Source organism: Aotus nancymaae, unplaced genomic scaffold, assembly GCF_030222135.1.
Source record: "Aotus nancymaae isolate 86718 unplaced genomic scaffold, 86718_ANA_hifiasm-v0.15.2.pri h1tg000040l, whole genome shotgun sequence".
In the NCBI taxonomy this organism is placed as follows: Eukaryota; Metazoa; Chordata; class Mammalia; order Primates; family Aotidae; genus Aotus; species Aotus nancymaae.
The window spans coordinates 55,981,376-56,005,555 of NW_026988454.1; the positions used below are offsets into that span (position 1 = coordinate 55,981,376).

General features: G+C 35.5%; 1 protein-coding gene and 1 pseudogene across 4 annotated transcripts in view; both read left to right on the forward strand.

Moving 5' to 3' along the window:
• The window catches only part of REV3L (REV3 like, DNA directed polymerase zeta catalytic subunit), a 177,285-nt gene that overhangs the window by 90,556 nt on the left and 62,549 nt on the right, over positions 1-24,180 (forward strand). For all 4 annotated transcript variants that reach the window (XM_012438368.2, XM_012438367.3, XM_012438371.2 and 1 more), the window contains exons 10-16: positions 5,512-5,631; positions 7,369-7,606; positions 9,718-9,860; positions 10,783-14,944; positions 19,313-20,238; positions 21,991-22,070; positions 23,351-23,476. In XM_012438368.2, coding sequence (XP_012293791.2) covers positions 5,512-5,631; positions 7,369-7,606; positions 9,718-9,860; positions 10,783-14,944; positions 19,313-20,238; positions 21,991-22,070; positions 23,351-23,476 — 5,795 coding nt within the window. The remainder of the gene's footprint in view (positions 1-5,511; positions 5,632-7,368; positions 7,607-9,717; positions 9,861-10,782; positions 14,945-19,312; positions 20,239-21,990; positions 22,071-23,350; positions 23,477-24,180) is intronic.
• LOC105707403 (coiled-coil domain-containing protein 117-like) lies at positions 5,873-6,944 on the forward strand (annotated as a pseudogene).

Consider the following 24,180-nt stretch of genomic DNA (forward strand, 5'->3'; position numbering starts at 1 on the left):
AATAATCACATGAGGGTAAAGGGGGTGTCCATAGCCTCAAGCATTTATTTCTTTGTGTTACAAACATTCCAATTATACTTCTAGTTCTTTTAAAATGTACAATAAATTATTGTTGACTGTAGTCACCCTATTGTGCTATCAAATACTAGAGCTTATTCATTCTATTTTTTTGTACTCATTAACCATCTGTCCTTCCCCATCCTACCCTACTTCCCTTCCTAGCTTTTGGTAACCATCATTCTACTCTCTATCTCCATGAGTTCAGTTGTTATAATTATTAATTAGCCCCCACAAGTGAGTGAAAACATGCAAAGTTTGTCTTTTTGTGCCTGGCGTATTTCACATAACTTAATGTCCTCCAGTTCCATCCATGTTGTTGCAAATGGCATGATCTCATTCTTTTTATGGCTGACTAGTACTCCATTATGTAAATCTACCACATTTTCTTTATCTATATATCTATTGATGGACACTTAGATTGCTTCCAAATCTTGGCTGTTGTTAATAGGACTGTAATAAACATGGGAGTGCAGATATCTCTTCAACTTGACATACCAATTTCATTTCCTTTGGATAAATGTTGACTAGAGAGATTGCTGGATTATATGGTAGTTCTATCTTTAGTTTATTAAGGAACCTCTGTACTGTTCTCCATAGTGGCGGTACTAATTTACATTTCTACCAACAGTGTGCAAGAGTTCCCTTTCCTCCATGTCATTGCCAGCATTCATTATTGCCTGTCTTTTAGATAAAAGCCACTTTTACTGGGGTGAGATGATTTCTCACTGTAATTTTGATTTGCATTTCTCTGATGATCAGTGATGTTGAGTACCTTTTCACCTGTTTGCCATTTGTGTGTCTTCTTTTGAGAAATGTCTGTTCAGATCTTTTGCCCATTTTTAAATCAGGTTATTAGATTTTTTACTATTGAATTATATATATTCTGGTTATTAATTCCTTGTCAGATGGATAGTTCACAGATATTTTCTCCCATTCTGTGGATTGTCTCTTTACTTTGTTGATCATTTCCTTTGTTGGGCAGAAGCTTTGTATGATAACTTAATGTGATCCCATTTGTCTGTTTTTGCTTTGATTGCCTGTATTTTGGGGATATTTAACAAAAAATCCTTGCTTAGACCAATATTCTAGGGAGTTTCCCCAATGTTTTCTTTTAGTAGTTTCATAGTTTGAGGTCTTAGATTTAAGTCTTTAATTCATTTTGATTTGATTTCTGTATATGGTGAGAGATCAGGGTATAGTTCATTCTTCTGCATGTGGATAGCCAATGTTTTCTCAGCACCATTTATTGAAGAGATCGTTCTTTCCTTCAAGGTATGTTCTTGGCACCTTCACTGAAAACCAGTTCACTGTAGTTATGGATTTATTTCAGGGTTCTCTATTCCATTGGTCTGTGTGTCCGTTTTTATGCCAGTATCATGCTGTTTTGGTTATTGCAGCTCTGTAGTATAATTTGAAGTCAGGTAATGTGACCTTCAGTTTTGTTCTTTTTGCTGAGGATGGCTTTGGCTATTCAGGGTCTTTTGTGGTTCCATATAAAGTTTAGGATTAATTTTTTCTATTTCTGTGAAGAATGTCATTGGTATTTTGATACCAATAGGATTGCATTGAATCTGTAGATTGCTCTGGGTGGGTGTGAACATTTTATCAGTATTGATTCTTTCAATCCATGAACATGGAACGTCTTTTCCATTTTTTGGTGTCCTCTTCAATTTCTTGCATCAAGTTTTATAGTTTTCACTGTAGGGATGGTTCACTTCTTTGGTTAAGTTTATTCCTAGTTATCTTATTTGTAGCTATTGTAAATGGGATTACTTTCTTGATTTCTTATTCATATTGTTCACTGTTGGCATATGGAAATGCTACTGATTTTTGTATGTTGATTTTGTATCCTGCGGCTTTGCTGAATTTGTTTTTTGGTGGAGTCTTTAGGTTTTTCCAAATATAAAATCATATCATTGGCAGATAAGGATAATTTGACTTTTTCATTTCCAATTTGGATGCCCTTCATTCCTTTCTTTTGTCCGATTACTCTAGTTAGGACTTCCAGTACTATGTTGAACGGCAGTGGTGAAAGTGGGCATCCTTGTCTTGTTCCAATTCTTAAAGAATGGGCTTTCAATTTTTCCCAGTGCTGTAAATGCACTGGGTCACAACTGAAGTCAGCATTTCCCTGGGTTTCACTGGAGGACTGCAGGAAGTAGTGCCTGAGTGTCACTTGTGTATACTCAAGGCCCAAGGGCTCTTTACTGAGCAAGTGAATCCTGCCAGGCCTGAGTCCCGAGTCTTTCTCTTCAAGAGAGCAGGTTCCCTGCTGGCTCAGGGAGTGTTTAGAGATGTCATCCAGGAGTTAGGGCCTGGAATATGTGTATCATGACTCTGCCTGGTATCCTGTTTTACTGTGGCTGAGCTGGTATCCAGGTTGCAAGATAAAGTCCTCTTTACTCATCCCTCTCCTTTTCCTCTTGAAGAACAAAGGACTCTTCCACAGCTGTAAGTTGTGCTGCCTGGGACTGTGCAGCGGGGTGACACAAGTAATTCCTTGGCTGCCCCAATTACTCTCTCACCAGGTTGTTTGTACCCCAAGTCCACTGGCTCCGAGCCCAGCACAGCACTGGGACTTGTCCAAGAATTGCAGTCCTTGTGGATTAGACTGCTTTTCAAGTTTATTTAGGACCCCAAATTGCTTTCGCCCATGGTAGTGAGACTGGCTGGAACTCAGGTTCTGGATCATTGGAATTGGCAATTTCCCTCTGGCTGGGGCTGGTCAAATGCTCTTTTCATGGGTGCTGGCTAAATTCTATTCCATGTTGTTCCACTGTGACAGGGTAGCACTGAGTTCCAATGCAAAGCAAAGTCCGACATTCACTGTGTTCTGTCTCCCCCAGGCACACAGATTTCTCTCTCCATGCCATAAGGAGTTGGGGGGAGATGTATCAGCAATTCATGACTGTCTTTTCTACCTTCTTCACTGCCTCTTTACTTCATAGGTTGTTAAAACCAAGTACTGTGATTGTTCTCCTGACTTTTTATTCTGATGAAGATGCTTTCTTGTGTGGATAGTTCAATTTGGTGTTCCTGCAGGGGGCGACAGTTCCTGGAGGGTTCTATATGGCCATCTTGCTACACTCAAATCACATTTTTTTTTTAAAATATTAAATGTCTAATTGTATCCAGACAGCTAGCTTGTTATGCCAGCACATTTTTCACATAGGGTTTTTTCCCACACTGAATTCCCCCATGTCTTTCATGTTCCCCCTTGTTAATATCATACAGTTTTGATTACTGTTGCTGTAGAAGATCTTGTCAGGGCAGATCTTACTCAACTTCATAATTGTCTTGTCTATTCTTAATCCTTTAAAAAAGCTCTCCCATGTTAATTTTAGATCGTTTTGTTTCTGTGAAGAACCCCCTTGGAATATTATTAGGAATTCAACAAATTTATAGACTGTTTAAGAACCTATGTCTTTCTATATACATATATGTATATGTGTATAGGTCTTTCTATATCAAATTTTCTCATCTGCAGCATATTTCTCATTTTACTTGGTCTTTTATATCCTTCAATAATGTTTTATCTTTTTTGGAAAATTGTTGTATGTCTTTTGTTATATATATTCCAGGTGCCTTGTAATTGTGGCAGTTGTGTAAGGTTTAGCTTTCAAAAATTACATCTTCTAATTGCTGGCATTTAGGAACTTCTCTGACCTTTGTTTATCCATCTTGTATCCAGCAAGTTTTGATTTTTTTTTTTTTTGTAACCATCAGCATTTGAAACACCTATAGCAACTTTTATTAGTGCTGATAATTTAGATGTATTTTCCCTTGGATTTTCAATGTATATATATAGTTATCATTTATAAATAACTTTTTTTTTCCACATTTATTTTTTTCCATGTCTTAGTGCACTGCCTAAGAATTCTCAGAATTCTCCCTTTTAAAGAATTTTTATAGATTGAAATAGTTTATTTATTGAAGATTTGGTATAGCTCACCTGTAAAACCATTGTAGAGTCTGGTTTTTTGTGTGGATTTTGTATGTTAGAGGGTGAGAGGTAAGAGGGTAGATTTAAACCACTGGTTTAATTTTCATAATTGGTATAGGTCTAAGCAGGCTTTCTATTTTTTTTTTTTTTGAGTCAGGTTTTTACATCATTTTTTTCCCTAAGAAATTATCCATTTAATCTGATTTTTCCATATTTTTGGTATAAAGTTGTTCACGGTATTATTCTAACACCTTCGGCATACCCGCTTTTATTCCTAATACACTTTACTCATACCTTCTCTGTAATTTTTTATCATCCCTGCCAAGATTGTCTATTTTATTATTAGTTTTAAAGAGCTAACTTTATTTTATTGATCTCTCAATTTTTTGTTTCAAAATAAGCTATTTTTCATTTTTTTTCGGTTTTTTGTTGATTTGTTCTGATTAAAGTCCTCAACCCAGCTATGTCCTAGGATGTATTACCTCAAAAGTGTTTCTTTCTGAAGTGTTTAACTCTTTTAAAAGCTAGAAACCCTTAAAGTCTGATTAAGTACCTGAAGCAGGAAAACAACTGTTTCCCAGTTAGCTGTCACATAACTGCCTGCCATTTTTTTGGTGTGTAGTCTTTTTATTCCCCTACTACTGTGTTTTTTAAATTGTCTCTCTCTCTCTCTCTCTCTCTCTCTCTCTCTCTCCCTCCCCATGGCTGGGTTATAATATGGGATTCATTTTATCTTGTTCTTACAATTACGTAATCTCCCCGAGAATTAGACCCTCTGTAAAACACACATGTTGAAAGACTAATATTTTTTGATATCTTGAAAATATAATGAATGTGACATATAATGAATTGAAAGCTTTCTGAGAAATATATAATTAATGTAAAATGAACTTTTTAATTACTTAACCATTTCTTTGTATTTTTATAGCACTTAAAAATATTTCTGCTCAGTTCTGACAATGAAATGGGAAACCACAACTACAGTTCACAAACAGGCATGAAAAACCAACACATACCCCATAAGGAATTACACCAAACTTTTCCCTTTTTATGCATTCAAGAGTCCAGTACACAAGTGTCAAATAATGAGCACTATCAAGTTTTTTTTCTTAGAAGAGTTGAAAAACATTTATTTTAAATTTGTTGTTTTTGAATCGTAGAGAATAAAGAATTTTAGTATTCAAATAAGACAGTTTATCTTTTCACTTTATGTATTTTAATATGCAGTGATTTTTATCAGTGATATAGCTACACACATTAGGTAGGATTAACGCAGTTATAAATATTTGGTGATTTATAGATTCAGTGTTTGTTTTGATGAATGCATGTGACTGGCTAAATATTTCTGTGGCTTTTTATTATTATGTTTTTATTTGGCATGCATCATTAACATTTTGAAATTTAAAATAGGTTTATATGGTAATGTTTCCCAATTTACACAAATTCTAAATGATAAATTTTAGATTTAGGCTCTTGCTTTAACTTTTTTTATTCTTTGTCGAATTAAGGTCACACTAGACACAAACTGGAAGAAGCTCTTATTAATGAAGAAGCAATTTTGAACCTCATGGAAAATAGTCAGACTTTTCAGCCTTTGACCCAGAGACTGAGTGAGTCACCTGTTTTCAGTAAGTAACAGTGCTACCATAAATATTCAGTATTATAATTCAGAGAAAATGTGTTGTGAAGAGGTGTTTTTTCATTGACTTGAAGAGGTAAATGTTGCATGTTCAATAAACACTCTACTGAATATGAAAATGAAACCTTTTAAATCAAGTAGCTTATAGTTTTAAAAAAATTTGTGAAAGGATAATTTTTTTAACTTTACTTTGATTTGGAGGAAACCGTATTACATTAGAAGGAAAATGCATGTATTTTGAATTAACATTTTGCAAAGTTCAGTACATTACCAAAACACCATAAGTGGCTCTTTCTTAGTAATCACAAATTTCACTGGAAGGGACACAGGTGACTAGGGCCGCAGTCCTGGCCTCCTCATCTTGTGGGCCAGGGCCGCGCTCAACCAGCCCTTCAGTGCCTCCCCCTGAGTGGCAGCTCAGACTTCCTGCAGCCACTGCCAGCCTTCCCTGGCAAGGCCTCCCCACTAGGGGCCGACAGTGTTAGCTGTCCCCACGGCCAAGACCCTGTGTAGTCCCAGGCAGCTGTGGCTGGAGCACACAACATGTTTTTGTTCACTGTAGAAAGAACCACAAGCAAGAGGAAGAGGATGATGATTGTCCACTAAAAAAAGGCTAACTCAAGCAGAGCCCTATGCTGGTTCTAATGACTAGATTATTTTTGCACATCAAGATGGAGAGGGTCATGTAGTAGATCTCTGCACTAGTGGCCTTTTTGTACCTGCAATGTAAGATGTTATATGTGAAAAAATGAATCAGATGACGGGAGAACAACTGTGAAATTGCCAGAAGGAAGCTTTAGATTAAGGACAGGATAATTGACAAAGATGAAGAAGTTGAAGCTGACAGAAATGTTAACCATCTCCCCAGTCTTGCCCTTTCTGATATCATGAAAACAGATTCGAAGAATAATTTGATGAGTTGTTAACAAAGAAAATAATTGAGTCCATGAGCTGTCCTTCCATGTAGCTTGTTCTTTGGAAACCTTTCCCTGAACTTTCCAATAAGCCAAAGCCATCCTCTAATGCTAAAAACTGCACAGGAGAGAGCCAAACTAAGTGTGCAGCTACTGGCACTGCCTTCCCTTGGAAAACTGAGCTGTTCTTGGAACATCAGTGAACAGGGTTATCTCCTTTTTAATAGTTTAGGCTGGGCCTGGTGGCTCACAACTGTAATCCCAGCACTTTGGGAGGCTGAGGCAGGTGGATCACTTGAGTCAGGAGTTTGAGACCATCCTGGCCATATGGCAAAAGCCCCATCTCTAATAAAAATACAAAAATTAGCTGGACATGGTGGTGCATGCCTATAATCCCAGCCACTTGGGAGGCTGAGGCAGGAGGATCACTTGAACCCAGGAAGCAGAGGTTACAGTGAGCCAAGATCACACCACTGCACTCCAGCCTGGGTGATAAAGCAAGACTCTATCTCACACACACACACAAAAAGCAGATTCCCCGGCTATACCCTAGAAATTCTGATTCAGTGGACGTAGGTTGAAATTGAGAATGTTATTTTAATAATGTCCCTAAATTACTGTAATGCAGGTGGTCTAGGAATCAACTTTGATGGGAGAGCTACATCAACACCTGAACCTTTGCACCAACTGTATTCTTTCAGCTTGTGCCAGTATCTATGATGTTGTTGTTATTTTATTATAAGTGATCTGAATTGTTGGATTATTAAGAAAACTTAAGTTATTTGTTGGTGATTATCATACTTGTTTTATAGTGGACAGTAGTCCTGAAGAGGCTCTGGTACATCTTCTTGCTGGTTTGGAAAGTGATGGATATCAGGGGGAAAGAAAGAGGATGCCATCACCATGTCACTCCTTTGGAAATAATAAATATCCCCAAAATAGTGATGATGAAGAAAATGAACCACAGATTGAAAAAGAGGAAATGGAGCTTAGTTTGGTGATGTCCCAGAGATGGGACAGCAATATTGAAGAACATTGTGCCAAAAAGAGGTAATTTTTTAGTTATTTCAGTTGTTGTATTACTTTCTTTTATGATTATCCTTCTCCTTCAATCAGAAATTACTTATTACTATTGTTCATGATATAAAATACCTTATGAACTAGATTGACATTTTAAAATTCATTTTTAGTGGTCTGTTTTTCATGTGGCATATACTCCATATTTCAAGCAAAACAAAGTTTTGCTGCATTTAAAAAGATAAACCTAACATTTAGAAGTCATCCATTTATGTATACAGTATTAATATACGTGAGTAATAAATAAGGCAAAATTGAATTGCCTTTCTATCTCATAACTTGACAAAAAGAATGCCCCGTGATAGTTGAACTGTTGTATATCAGACCAACAATATACAGAGTCAGCCTGAAGACAGGGAATGGCTTTAGGGTCTGATTAGACTAACGGAATTAAGGTTAAAAACAAATAAATAAAAGACTGAGAGGCAAACACTGGTATTCTGGTTTGTTTCTCAAAATAAATGATTAAGTTGGTGCTGTGGTTTTCTCGATCAGTCTCTGTGAACTTGATTGGTTCAAGTCTGCCCTTTAGTTATATGCTCTGTGTATGGAAAAATCCTAGGCCTATGAGCCTGAAAGACTGAGTATGCCTCTCCTTTAAACTTCTGTAGGCTAGATTAGAACTTTTTTGGACTAAATTTTCAACCCAAAACCCATCACTGAAAGATGAAAGAGATTAATCCATAAATTCAGTGTTTACATGTGAATGACAAAAGTTTTAATTTTTCTTAATATATCAGCTATAGAAATCTCCAGATATGTTAAATTCTTTCCTCTAACATTGTCGCTGCTGTAATAATGGGCATAGTTGATCCTGTGATTAAATTTATACTTGTATGCTCATTGGCTGAATCAATTTGGTGAAAACTATGCCCTGTTTAACCTTGAGAAAACAAACCTAAACATTTTATACACATATATTAGAGAGACATTGAATACTAAAAGCACAGTGTCTAGAAAAGGATATCGTTAATTCTACTCTGTATATTGGATATTATATTCTGTGCTGAGTACCATATTTTAAGAATACTGGGGAAGAAGACTTAGAAGGATCTGTGAGCACTGTCACTTTTGAAGAACTTCTGAATGGAGAATGTTTAATCTAATCAGAATTACAAGATAAATGAGAAATGCCTTTACATATTTTAAAGATTGTGGAAAATGGCATCAACCTGCTCTGTATAGCTAGAGAGAACAAAATAGAATCATGTATGGAAGTTGAAAGATTTTGTGTATTACAAAAAGACAACTATTATCAATTAAAACCATTAACAATGGAAAGATTGCCCTGTGAGACAGCAGTCCCCTTATATAGATTATGTAAAAACAGAGAGTGTCTCAGGTTGGTTAAAAATTGGATTTTTGCATTGAGTAGAAAGTTGGACTAGACCTCTGATGTCTCTTTCAGCTCTGAAGGGAGTGATTTTTATGACAAATTGTGATTTGGAAAAACTTAATGGAAAAACAGTTCAAGTATAATAAATATAATAAAATAGTAATTTCAGATTTTTGAGATTAGAGATAAAAAATTGGATATGGATAGAAAAAAGTTAAAATGGAAAGCATCAAGTTAATTAGTATCAATATGAGACAAAACTTAGAGAGACTGGACTTCATAGTCCATCTGAATTTCTCAGTAACCCTACTTTATAGTTATTGTCAGATTGACTGAACACCTTTACTACTTCCCTCTCTCATCTTCAGTATTTTCTCTTCAGCCGTGACCTCAGTGACCCTTCACTCATCTCTGTTCTTGTTTCTTCCAATTCAGAATGCAGGAATTGTGGTGTATTTTAGCTCATGTGAAAAGGATTATAAAGTTTATTTAAAATAAATCTTTCTAAGTTACTGTAGTAAGACATGTTAATAAAGCAAAATAAATATGCTTTTCTAGAAGTTACAATTTTCAGATTTTTTTTATTGTTTTACTATAGAGTAACTTAGATACATTATAGAGTTAACTTAGATACAATATTAGAGTTAACTTAGATACATTATTTTAGAGTTAACTTAGACACATTATTTACATCTGAGATGGCCTTTTCTAATGATCATACTTACCAGTGAATTTTAATATTCTCCAGATCACTGTGCAGAAGTACCCACAGAAGTTCAACTGAAGATGATGACTCATCTTCAGAAGAAGAAATGGAATGGAGTGATAACAGTTTGCTTCTAGCCAATCTTTCTATACCTCAGTTAGATGGAACTGCAGATGAAAATAGTGGTAAGTAAGCAAGTCTACTGTGAGAAATTGGCTGTTTAGGATCTAAGATATATTTGATTTTGAGGCCAGGTGCCCTGATTCACATCTGTAATCCCAGAATTCTGGGAGGCCAAGGCGAGAGGATCACTTGGATTCAGGAGTTTGAGACCAGTCTGGGCGACATAGTGGGAAACTGTCTCTAAAAAACTAAAAAAAAAAATTAGCTCGGTATAGTGGTGCATGCCTGTAGTCCCAGCTACTCAGGAGGCTGAGGTGGGAGGATAACTTGAGCCCAAGAGTTTGAGGCTGCTGTGTGCTGTGATTATTCCATGGCATTCCAGCCTGGGCAACAGAGCAAGACCCTGTATCCAAAATAAATAAATAAATAAATACGATTTTGAAACTGTAATTATATTTTCTATGTAGTTGGCTAAGTAAGGCTATAGTGATGTTTTGTTCTTCATGACTTTTTCTTTTGAAAGAATGTAGGTATATGATTTGTTTCTCATTTCTAAAAGGATATAACATTTGTTGATCACTGATTTCAAGCTTTGTAAACTGTAATGTTATTGTGTAAGTAGAATAAAAAACTAAAAAATATGCTCATTTTATATGAAGTGATAATGTAAAGCATATTATTTTACGAACATTTTTAAAGTGACAGTATTTTTCCCTTATTCTCCAAAGGCACTGAATAGTAATATAATCTATTTCTGATCAATGGAATATGTGTTTAAAATGACTGATAATTGTAACTAACTATATTTAGATTGAGTTATTAATGATAAGCATTACCTTTTTGTTAAGATAATCATTTTAAACATACTAACTTAATTTTATGTAATTTTTTTCATAGTGATAGTATTAATATCTTGATGTGAGAAAATGTCTTAAAAATTAAAAGAGTAAAGTGAAATAAATTATTCTTTCCTCCTCATTTCAGACAATCCATTGAACAATGAAAATTCTAGAACCCACTCTTCTGTAATTGCAACAAGCAAGCTATCAGTCAAACCCTCCATCTTTCACAAAGATGCTGCTACATTAGAACCCTCATCTTCTGCTAAGATTACCTTTCAGTGTAAACACACAAGTGCCCTTTCTTCCCATGTTTTGAACAAGGAAGATTTAATTGAAGACCTTTCACAGACAAGCAAAAATATAGAAAAAGGTCTAGATAATTCAGTCACTTCTTTTACAAATGAAAGCACTTACTCTATGAAATACCCTGGATCTTTAAGCAGTGGTGTTCATTCAGAAAATTCTTATAAAGAGAATAGTAAGAAAGACATCCTCCCAGTATCTTCATGTGAAAGTAGTATTTTTGATTATGAAGAAGATATTCCATCTGTTACAAGACAAGTACCAAGTAGAAAATATACAAATATTAGAAAAATCGAAAAGGATTCCCCATTTATACATATGCACCGTCACCCTAACGAAAATACATTGGGCAAAAATTCTTTCAACTTTTCTGACTTAAATCATTCAAAAAATAAATTATCCTCTGAAGGAAATGAAAAAGGAAACAGCACAGCTCTGAGTAGTTTATTCTCTTCATCATTTACTGAAAATTGTGAATTGCTGTCATGCTCAGGGGAGAATAGAACTATGGTGCATTCTCTTAATAGCACCACTGACGAAAGTGGACTAAATAAACTTAAAATTAGATATGAAGAATTTCAAGAACATAAAACAGAAAAGCCAAGCCTCAGCCAGCAAGCAGCACACTATATGTTTTTTCCCAGTGTTGTTCTTTCTAACTGTCTTACTAGACCACAGAAACTATCTCCTGTCACATATAAATTACAACCTGGCAATAAACCATCCCGGTTAAAATTGAATAAAAAGAAACTTGCAGGTCATCAGGAGACTTCTACCAAAAGTAATGAGAGTGGATCCACAAAAGATACTTGTATACAAAATAATCTTTGTAATAGTAATCCTGAGAAGGATAATGCATTGGCCAGTGATTTAACTAAAACAACTCGTGGAGGTTTTGAAAATAAAACACTCACAGATGGTTTTATAGACTGTCACTTTGGAGATGGAACATTAGAAACTGAGCAGTCCTTTGGACTATATGGAAATAAATACACGCTTAGAGCCAAACGCAAGGTAAATTATGAGACTGAAGACAGTGAGTCAAGTTTTGTAACACACAACTCAAAAATTAGCCTACCTCATCCCGTGGAAATTGGTGAAAGTTTAGATGGAACTCTCAAATCTCGAAAACGAAGAAAAATGTCTAAAAAGCTGCCCCCTGTCATCATAAAGTATATTATTATTAATAGATTTAGAGGGAGAAAAAATATGCTTGTGAAGCTAGGAAAAATAGACTCTAAAGAAAAACAGGTAATATTAACAGAAGAAAAAATGGAATTATATAAAAAGCTTGCACCTTTGAAGGACTTTTGGCCAAAAGTTCCTGACTCCCCTGCAACCAAATATCCCATTTATCCACTAACACCAAAGAAAAGTCACAGAAGAAAGTCAAAACATAAGTCTGCTAAGAAAAAAACTGGTAAGCAACAAAGGACAAATAATGAAAATATTAAAAGAACTTTGTCTTTTAGGAAAAAACGATCACATGCTATTCTTTCTCCTCCCTCACCATCTTACAATGCTGAAACCGAAGATTGTGACTTGAATTATAGTGATGTCATGTCTAAACTAGGTTTTCTTTCTGAGAGAAGCACAAGTCCCATAAATTCTTCTCCACCTCGCTGCTGGTCTCCCACAGATCCAAGAGCTGAAGAAATCATGGCTGCTGCAGAAAAAGAGGCAATGCTTTTTAAGGGTCCTAATGTGTATAATAGTAAGACCATTAATTCTCGTATAGGAAAAAATAGTCGTGCAAGAACACAAGTTAAGAAATCAAAAGCAAAGCTTGTTAATCCCTCTGTAGTTACTAAGAAAAGGAACAAACGAAATCAGACAAATAAACTAGTAGATGAAGGAAAAAAGAAACCAAGAGCAAAACAAAAAACAATTGAGAAAGGTACAACAAGAAAGCATATAACACTTAAGGATGAAAAAATAAAATCTCAGTCTGGTGCTGAAGTTAAGCTTGCACTGAAATACCAGAATGTATCTGAACTTGCAGGTAGTTGTGTAGGCTCTCAACTACTTTTTAAACAGAAAGATCTGCCACTAATGAGCTCTGCTGTAGATCATCCCCTTTCTGCTCCCCTACCCATTGGAATTAATGCACAACAGAAGTTATCTGGCTGCTTTTCTTCTTTCTTAGAAAGCAAGAAGTCTGTAGATTTGCAGACATTCCCCAGTTCACGAGATGATTTGCATCCATCTGTTGTTTGTAATTCTATAGGACCTGGAATCTCAAAAATTAATGTTCAAAGGTCTCATAATCAAAGTGCTATGTTTACATTAAAGGAATCAACCTTAGTTCAAAAAAATATATTTGACCTTTCCAACCATTTGTCTCAGGTAGCACAGAGTACACAGATATCTTCGGGTATAATGTCTCCAAAGATAGAAGATGATGCAAATAATATACAAAAAAACTATTTGTCATCAGTTGGAAAGTTAAGTGAATATCACAATTCCCTAGAATCAAAGCCGGACCAAGCACATACCCCTAATTTTTTGCATTGCAAGGACAGTCAGCAGCAGATTGTGTGCATAGCGGAACAGTCAAAGCACAGTGAAACTTGTTCTCCAGGAAGTGGAGCTTCAGAGGAAAGCCAAATGCCTAATAATTGCTTTGTAACTTCATTGAGAAGTCCAGTCAAACAAATAGCATGGGAACAAAAGCCAAGGGGCTTTATTTTAGATATGTCAAATTTTAAACCTGAAAGAGTAAAACAGAGGTCATTATCAGAAGCAATTTCACAAACCAAAGCACTTTCTCAGTGTAAAAATCAAAATGTATCAACACCTTCAGCATTTGGTGAAGGACAGTCTGGACTGGCAGTTCTAAAAGAATTGTTACAAAAAAGACAGCAGAAAGCACAAAATGCAAATATTACACATGACCCATTATCTAATAAACATCAACCAAATAAAATTTCTGGTTCACTTGAACATAAAGCAAATAAGCGAACTCGATTGGTAACATCCCCAAGAAAACCTCGAACTCCCAGAAGTACAAAACCAAAAGAAAAAATCCCCAAACTTCTTAAAGTAGACTCTTTAAATTTCCAAAACTCTAGCCAGTTGGATAACTCCCTATCGGATGATAGTCCCATCTTTTTTTCAGATCCAGGTTTTGAAAGTTGTTATTCACTTGAAGATAGCTTATCTCCTGAACATAATTATAATTTTGATATTAACACAATAGGTCAGACTGGATTTTGTAGCTTTTATTCTGGAAGTCAGTTTGTCCCAGCTGATCAGAATTTGCCTCAGAAGTTCCTAAGTGATGCTGTTCAGGATCTTTTTCCAGGACAAGCTATAGAAAAACATGAGTTTTTAAGTCATGACAGCCAGAAATGTGATGAAGACAAGTATCATGCTGCAGACTCAGCCGCATGGATTAGATCTGGTACTTTAAGTCCTGAAATGTTTGAGAAATCATCCATAGATAGCAATGAGAATCATCGCCACAACCAGTGGAAAAACAGCTTTCATCCTCTAACAACTCGGTCTAATTCAATAATGGATTCTTTCTGTGTTCAGCAGGCAGAAGACTGTCTAAATGAAAAATCTAGATTGAATAGGAGTTCAGTAAGCAAAGAAGTGTTTCTTAGCCTCTCACAGCCAAACAATTCAGACTGGATTCAAGGTCACAGCAGAAAAGAAATGGGACAGTCTCTTGATTCAGCCAATACCTCTTTTAGTGCAATACTCTCCTCCCCTGATGGTGAACTTGTGGACATGGCCTGTGAAGATTTAGAACTATATGTTTCAAGAAACAATGATGTGTTGACACCAACTCCTGATAGTTCACCAAGATCTACTAGTTCTCCCTCACAATCTAAAAATGGCAGTTTCACCCCTCGAACTGCTCACATTCTGAAACCACTTATGTCCCCACCAAGTAGGGAAGAAATTATGGCAACTTTGTTGGATCATGACCTTTCAGAGACTATTTACCAGGAACCATTTTGCAGTAATCCTTCTGATGTACCAGAAAAGCCCAGGTAATCAGAATTATTTTTTCCCTGGGGTAACTGTGAATGATTATGATATATACAATTCTGCTGTAGAGATTGAAAAAAAAAAAAAAGAATATAATGTATACAGCATTTGGTTACGTGATGACTAGTTTTCTGTGATACTGTATTTATTAGTATATCATTGTGGGAAGTATTTCTAATTATAGACTTATAAAGAAAATTCAAACACTAACTGGATGGTTACACCTAGAGAAATTTATTTAAGTTGACTTGGATCTACTATTATTTAACAGTGTCTTCATTAAAAATTAGAGGTGCTCACTCTAAAGATGTCATGATACTTTAAAAAGATTACAATGATCATTGTTTAAATGGTATTTAATTTTTAAATGTTAAACTTTTATACTATTTTAAAAGAACTTCATTTTTAAATGTTTGAAAATGAGCATATATGTTTTAAGTATTCCTTTGATATATTTCTAAATGAAGATATATTTTAAGTTGTTTTTATTATAAACCACTTTCTTTTCATGTGATTTCAACATCTTGCATTGTTATAATTATAGTTTATGCAGTTATTAGGGGTGCAAATGGACTTTAGTTTCCATTCTCCTTTCTTTTAAGAATCTTTTCGAGTGACCGGGTATGGTGGTGTGCACCTGTAATCCCAGCACTTTGGGAGGCCGAGGTAGGGGGATCGCTTGAGCCCAGGAGTTTGCAGTCAGCCCAGGCAAAAAAGTGAGACTTCGTCGCTATGAAATAATTAGGCAGGGTGTGGTGGCTCATGCCTGTAATCCCAGAACTTTCCGAGGCTGAGGTGGGCAGATCCCCTGAAGTCAGGAGTTCAAGACCAGCCTGGCCAACATGGTAAAACCTCATCTCTACTAAAAATACAAAATTTAGTTGGGCATGGTGGTGGGTGCCTGTAATCCCAACTACTCGGGAGGCTGAGACAGGAGAATCACTTGAACCTGAGAGGCGGAGGCTGCAGTGCCAAGATCACCACTGTACTCCAGCCTGGGCAACAAAGAGTGAAGCTCCATCTCAAATAAAAAAAAAATTAGCTGGGCGTGGTGGCATGCACCTGTGGTCCCAGCTGCTCAGGAGGCTAAGGAAAGAGAATCACTTGAGCCCAGGATGTCAAGGCTGCAGTGAGCCATGTTCACGCCACTGCATTCCAGCTTGGGCAATAGAACGAGACTTTGTCTCAAAAAAAATATCTTTTCATGGAATTGATAGACAAATGTGTGCGTACACACACACATACACACGCAGCAAATAGCAAAATGGAAACCACAGTACTTGTTTATTTATAAGTAGTTGAGTAGTTATGATTTACCACTTTCATCACCAAGTTAGGGCATATCTGATAAAAGCTAAATTGGGTAACATGGCTTAATCCAGAAAGTTTGAATGATAGTTCTTGTTCCTGACCCTGTGTCCATGATCTCATATATATACTTAACAAGTTGCAGAGCAAGGCAGTTCATTTCAGCTATCCATTCAGAAGCGGAAGAGGGTGGCTGGAACTGCTAAGGCAGGCCCTGCCTTAGTCTAAATCTTGAAAAGAGATATGAAGAGCAGCAGAGGCCACACTGCATGTATGCACTGACCTGTGGCTGTACCATGTTCCTGACTCCAGTGGAGGAAAAGAAAGATACATATGACTATCATTATACATTTGTTCAAACCTATAGAAAGTACCACACCAAGAATGAACCCAAATGTAAACTGTGGACTTTGTGCAATTATGATGTGTCAACATAGGTTCATCGATTGTAACACATGTACTACTCTTGTAGGGGATGGTGATAATGAGGGAAGCCATGTATGTGTAGGGGCACAAGGAGTATATGGGAATCCTCTGTACCTTTCCTTCAATTTTGCTGTCAACCTAAGGCTGTTAAAATACTATCTTAAAAAAAAAAAAAAAAAAGACAATGCCAGGCTTTTACCCAGCAGATTCACATAATTCCTGTAGGAATCCATTTAAGAAAGGGATGAAAATGTGAAATGATGGATATATTAATTTGTTTCACTATAAGAACCATTTTACTATATACTAATATATGCCTTAAATGCACACGATAAATTTTTTTTATATATAAATGAGTGAGAAAAGGTGATCAGAAATGTAGAGTAAAAGTTCTCTCTTATAATGACTTGAAGTGAAGGGTAGAAATGTCCACTCCCCAGCCCCTTTTCAACATACAGTTTTGTTTAGTGCCCATATCAGACTCTTTTTGTTTCACTGCTGGAATATATGAAGTTTGTTTCTTAGACATTAGTTTCCATCATTTTGGTGACTTTGGTGTTATCAGTAGTGATTATGGTATATTTATTTTTAGTTACCAAACTTAGTCATTACCTTTGTGTTGTTGTTATTGTCCAACTTTGACACTTGTCCTGCAGCTAAAATAAAAAATAATCATTTAATCCCAGCACTTTGGGAGGCCAAGGTGGGCGGATTACAAGGTCAAGAGAGCCAGATCATCTTGGCCAACATGGTAAAACCCCATCTCTACTAAAATACAAAAATTAGCTGGGCTTGGTGGCATGTGCCTGTAATCCCAGCTACTCAGGAGGCTGAGGCAGGAGAAACACTTGATCCAGGGAGTTGGGAGGTTGAAGTGAGCCAAGATCGTGCCACTGCACTCTAGCCTGGTGACAGAGCAAGACTCTGCATCAAAAAAAAAAAAAAAAAAAAAAACCTCTATATTTAATATAGAAAATTTAGGAAGTATAAAAGAAGAAGAAATAAAAATCACACCATTTTTCCACCTAGTAAAATCCACCATAATATTTTGATGTGTTTTCTTTTTTTTAAAAGTACAGTTTTTAGTTTGTTTTGTTTTATGAAATGTGATTATACCATAGTCACTGTATTATATCCAAATTTTCCACTTAACATACTGTAAACATTTTCCAAATAATGAGTTTCTTGAATATTTTAATGGCTGCATATACTGTATCATGTATATATTATTGGACAGAAAGGTTGTTTCCTATTTTGCCACTATAGATATTACGTATATTAATTAGTATGTATATTAAGACAATATTAGCATTTTCTTCTTAAAGCATTTCTTGTATTTTGGAGATTTTCCTTATAGTCTTAGAAGTAGGATTACTGAAAAATTTAAGGCTCTTGATCTATATTATGAGATTTTTTTTCCTAGTGGGTTGTAGCAGTTACCATGCTGCTAACAATATGCAAGAAAGCTGAATTCACCATACCTCACCAATTTGTTATTCTTGACCTCATTATGACCTCTCTGTCCTTAGCATTAGAGTTGGGTATGGTCACATGGTGTGTGTATTCATTTTCTTCAACAGCAGTAATTCTGTTTCTAATTTTCACATTGTGGAGAGTGGATGCAGGGACAGTGCTGGATGCTGGTTATGGAGTTGACTAGTAGGGGCTAAATTCTTTTCATATAAAGGGGACAGAGAACCATAGTAGCCGTGCTGCTTTTCCTTCAGCTTCAAATCAGAAAACATGAATCCAGTTAGTGGAGTTTTATGTAGAGAATGATGGCGACATTTGGGGAATCATGCCCTAAGAGAAGTGATTGAAAAAAACTATGAATTATCTTCATATTCATAATAAAGTTACCATGAAGAAGAAGAAGTAGACTTACTTTATGTTGCTATAGTAAGCAGAAATACTATCAAGGGATTAGAGAAAGAGTTTTCACTTAATATAACTATTGGAAATGAAACCAGACTGTTTTCATTAGTGATTTCCCACATACTCATACACTGGTAACATTTAAGCCATGCATCCTGTGGGCTCTGCCAACTCCTAAGTTGTGTCAGTGTTAATCCCTGCCATGTAAAGGGAAGAAAGAATTAGAGTAATTTACTTTAATTGATTTTTTTTTAATGTTTAAGAGAATTTGAGAGTACAGAGATTCATTTGAATTGACTGGCTTTGCTAAACTATAGATACTAGAAAATATAGGAAGAAGCTATGAATAATATCCAAGGACATAGTATTGAATGATAATTTACTTTATTGTTTTTATTCATATGCAGTAATAATGGAAAGTTACTTTAAGATTAGGAGAGGAAAGGAATCTAAGTTTGTGTCTTCTTGAAGGAAAGAAGGTTTCATGAGGCATTAACATAAAACAAAAAAATAACCTTCTCTTTCTGAGATTAATGATAACTTCCAAAGGAAATTAGGTAGTAGTCATATACCTGTGAGGAAAAGCATATTGAGACTAAAGACAGAGTGTACCTGCATAAAATAGAGGGGGCAAGGAAGAAAGAAATGGACAATTTTAAGACTCCAAAAGGGACTTTAAAAATATCTAGGGTGGGGAGTTAAATATTTTGGTAATTGCTCTTTGAAACAAAAACAGTTGTTCTAAAATATATTGTTTATAGGGAGATCGGTGGACGCCTCCTCATGGTAGAAACTCGACTTGCAAATGATCTGGCTGAGTTTGAGGGAGACTTTTCCTTGGAAGGACTTCGTCTGTGGAAAACAGCATTCTCAGCAATGACTCAAAATCCAAGGCCAGGGTCACCCCTTCGCAGTGGCCAAGGATTTGTCAATAAAGGGTCAAGTAATAGCCCTAAAATGGTTGAAGATAAAAAAATTGTGATTATGCCTTGCAAATGTGCCCCAAGTCGACAACTGGTTCAAGTATGGCTTCAAGCCAAAGAAGAATACGAACGTACCAAGAAACTGCCTAAAACCAAGCCAACTGGAGTTGTAAAATCTGCTGAGAACTTTAGCTCTTTAGTTAACCCAGATGACAAACCTGTAGTGCCTCCAAAAGTGGATGTAAGTCCATGTATACTCCCCACTACAGCACATACCAAGGATGTTGATAATTCTCAGATTGCTTTACAAGCACCAACCACAGGATGTAGTCAAACTGCAAGTGAAAGTCAGATGCTGCCACCAGTTGCCTCTGCAAGTGATCCTGAAAAAGATGAAGATGATGATGATAACTATTACATTAATTATAGCTCCCCTGATTCTCCAGCTATTCCCCCTTGGCAACAAGCAATATCCCCAGATTCCAAAGCATTAAATGGAGATGATAGACCATATGGAGATGACAGACCATCATCACCAGTAGAGGAGCTGCATTCATTGGCTGTTGAGAACTTAAAGCCAATAAAAGATGGTATACAAAAAAGCCCCTGCAGTGAGCCTCAAGAGCCTCTAGTGATATCTCCAATTAATGCTAGGGCAAGAACTGGGAAATGTGAATCACTTTGCCTTCATAGTACACCAATCATACAGAGAAAACTTCTGGAAAGGCTTCCTGAAACAACTGGCCTTAGCCCATTATCAATAGGTAAGTGTACAAATAACAGGAAGTCTCTATAATTGTCCTTCAAAAATGGAAATGAAGATAACATTAGACTGTAATGAAAATCAGAGCTTTTTAAATGAAGGTATAGCTCAGCAAATATTTTTTATCGTGTCTTGGAAGTTATCACATAGAAACTTTTTTATGTTTCTGCTGTGAAATCTACTTATATTTGCTTCCATCCTGTTTCCTTGTGGGTGAAATACAGGAGCCCTCTCAGAAGTCTTATCTTCTCATCTTGACTTTTCCATTGGCTTTTATACATACCCAAGTCTCCCACCTTTTAAAACAGAAACAAACCTGCTTTGACCTCACATCTCCAGCCAGCTTCTACTCTTTCTCCTCCCCTTCAAAGCCACGTTTCTTGAAAGATTTATGTAATTTGACAACTCCAATTATTTACCTCCGACTAATTTCTCAACCCCCTCTAAACTGAATTCTGCCCCTTTCATTCTACCATAATAGCTCTTGTAAAGATTCCCAATAAGCTTGAACCAATAGATGTTCCTCATGTCCTCTAAGCCATTTTCTTGTTGACCCTACCTTCCTTCTTGGAGCTGCTTCTCCACTTGGCTTTCCTCCTACTTCTCTGTTTTTTCCCACTTTCCTCACTATTCTTAGTTATTATCTAAATGTTGGAGTTTATTAAGGCTTGGTCTTAAGCCTTCTTTATATCTTTCTCTAAATGATCTAATTCCTGTCCACAGGATTACTACAGATAACTTGCAGATTTATATTTCCAGTTCACACCTCTCTTTTAACCTCCAGAACACTATATGCAATTACCTATCTGACATTTCCACTTGAATGCTAAATGGTATTTCAAGGTCAGTATTTTACAAACGAATTCATGATCTCACTGCACACATTCACGACCACCTTCCCAACACACATGAATATCTACACATGCCTCCACATAAAAACCCATCTGGTCTTATTTCGGTTTTCCTCATTTCAATGAATAGTGCCATCATCTCTCAATTATACAAGTTAGAAACATAGAATTTATTTTTAACACCCACCTGATTCTCTTACTACCCACCCTGTGGTTTCTAGTCCATAACCAAGACTTACCACTTTTTTTATCTCCTGAGTAACCCAGATATATCTACTTTATTGTACTTCTGCCACCACAACCTTAGACCAAGCTGTCATCTCTTGCTGGGCTCCTGCACTAGCCAGCTTCTCTACTCTTAGTAACTTCCAATTCTTTTGTACAGTAATCGGGGAAAAATCCCCACTCTGTTCCCGGTTAATTACTATGCTCTTCAGATTTCACCTCAAAGAAACCTTCCCTAATCTCCTTGACTACATAAAAATTCCCAATTATATTCCCCTCTGTTGTACTAATCCAATTATAATTTTATTTTTCTAGTGTGTTTGAGGAATGTCTGATTCTCTCTCTAGACCCCATGAGGTCAGAGATTATGTCTTTTCCTCCTCATCATAGATATTTGATAAATATGTGAATAAATGGATTAAACAATTCTCTAGGATAATGACTGAGGTATAAAACTCAGTAATTAAACATATTTAAAATACAAAATGTTAAAATGTTATTTTGATGGGAATCAGAGGTTTGAATTAGTTTCATTTTTAAATTATGAAATTTTGGGGGGAATTCATAGGACAGCACTCACAAGTGGTACTTAAGTGTTTGGAACAACAAAAGGTTCTTTAAAAACCAGAAGCAGGTAATTTTGATATACATATTAAATATGAAATTTCTTTCTACAGAACCAAAAACACAGAAGTTGAGTAATAAGAAAGGAAGTAATACTGACACTCTTAGAAGAGTACTCTTAACACAAGCAAAGGTAACTATACTAAACATTTTTAAAGATCAGTGGAAGATCCAGTTTTAATCCTAGATTTCAGTTAGATAATTGATAACTTACCTCAATTAAAAAATTTTTGTTACTTAAATTTTTGCATCATTATTTGCGTATCTTTGAGACAACAAAAAATTGCCTTTTTTAAAGTTTTTTTGTTGTTGGGATCTAAAAGATTCTTATATGTAAATACAAATATTACAGAGAAAGTGAATATGATAGCCAAAATGTGGATTATGAGGATACAAATACATTAACTGATTACTGGCAAAATCAGAACAATCCAATGACAGCAGAGCTCAAGTAAGTGATTTTTGATCCCACCAAAAATATATCCTTTTTCTTGGTTTATTACTTTTTCTAAAATATAACCTTATTGATTTTTTAAAATTTATTTTACTAAGTAGCAAAGAAAAGCAACATTATTTACTACTGAAACTCTGGAAAGTCACAAATGTCTTTATTCAAATACTAAAAATACGGCAAAACATAGAATTATATGATTATGTGAAAGAAGTATACATTAGACATGCATCCTTGGAAATACGTGATAGAAATCACTTACATATTGGCCACTTCTCATAAATCTCATTAACTACATAAAATATATTTTAGTATTTCTTTGAGATTATACTTTTTAAAGTTTCATTTATAAAACAGTATTATTGAATTCAGGATATGTATATATTAAAAAATACTATATCAGTGTGTTGTGAACATAACAGTTAATAGAAATCAGAAAAAAAAAATTTTGTAAGAAATGGAAAAATTCCATTTTTTTTCTCAGTCTTTGAAGATTATTTACATTGTTTTATTTAATTCATCTTTCAGACACATGTTGTATTAGGGTAAAATACAAATTCAGTATTTCAAATCTTTTACAAATTTTAGCCAAAGTAGTTGCAAATATATCGATTGCTTGCTTGTCTTACTTCCAAGAAAGGTCAAGGTAAATGTCCGTGTGGTATAAATGTCAACTCCCTACAGAACTGTTACTTTCAGCACTGGGGGCTTCTGAACTGAGAGATAACATGGGTTGCTTTTATTTCTACATACATCCAGTTCTGATATCTTTGTTAGCATGAAAATAATGTCAATAAAATACAGTTTCTTCTTGAATTTAGAGATGATACTAGTTTACCATTTATTACTAAACACATAAAGCATATTATCCAGGAATAAGTAATCAAAAGAAAGAAAAATGATTGCTCACGTATCTTTTTCTGGTTGTGTGTTTGTGTGTGTGTGTGTATGCTCTTTTATAGAATCAATTTGCAGCAGTAAATACCCCAAAGAAAGAAACTTCTCAGATTGATGGACCATCTTTAAACAATACTTACGGTTTCAAAGTCAGCATAGAAAACTTACAGGAGGCTAAAGCTTTACACGAGGTAAAACTGCAACAGTAAGGACACTTACATTGTGTTTAATTTAACTAATTTTAAAACAAGCATGGAATTTTTTAATGAGGGAGAAATACATTGAATTCTATCCTATTAATCTTCATCTTGTTCTCATTTTTTATAGTTTTATATATTTAGATGTTTATATAAAATAGAGAAACTTAAAGCATTTAAGTTGCTGAGACTGCTTTGTGATTTAATATCTTTCACAAATCTCATAACTGAAATTCATCTTATGGATATTAAAATTAGAAAAGATTTTTGGGAGGTGGAGGTGGGACGATCCCTGGAGTCTAGGAGTTTAAGATTAGCCTTGGCTGCATAGGAAGACCCTGCCTCAACCAAAAAATAAAAATAAAATTAGACTAGCATGGTGGCACGCACCTGTAGTCTCAGCTACTTGGGAGGCTGAGGTGGGAGGATCACTTGATCTTGGGAGTTCAAGGTTGCAGTGAGCTATGATTGTGCCACTGCACTCCAGCATGGGCTACAGACAGCAAGACTCTGTCTCTTTGGGGAAAAACAAAAAAGAAGTCAGTCTGTATTTGGGGGATTATTATATTAAGATGTTATGTCACGTCTGAAATGTGATATTTGCTTGCATTTTCTGTTCTGTTGGCTCTTTGGATTAGAGCTTACTACAAAAGAGGATAAATTCATTCATTCATATAATCTCTATATAACCCAGTTAT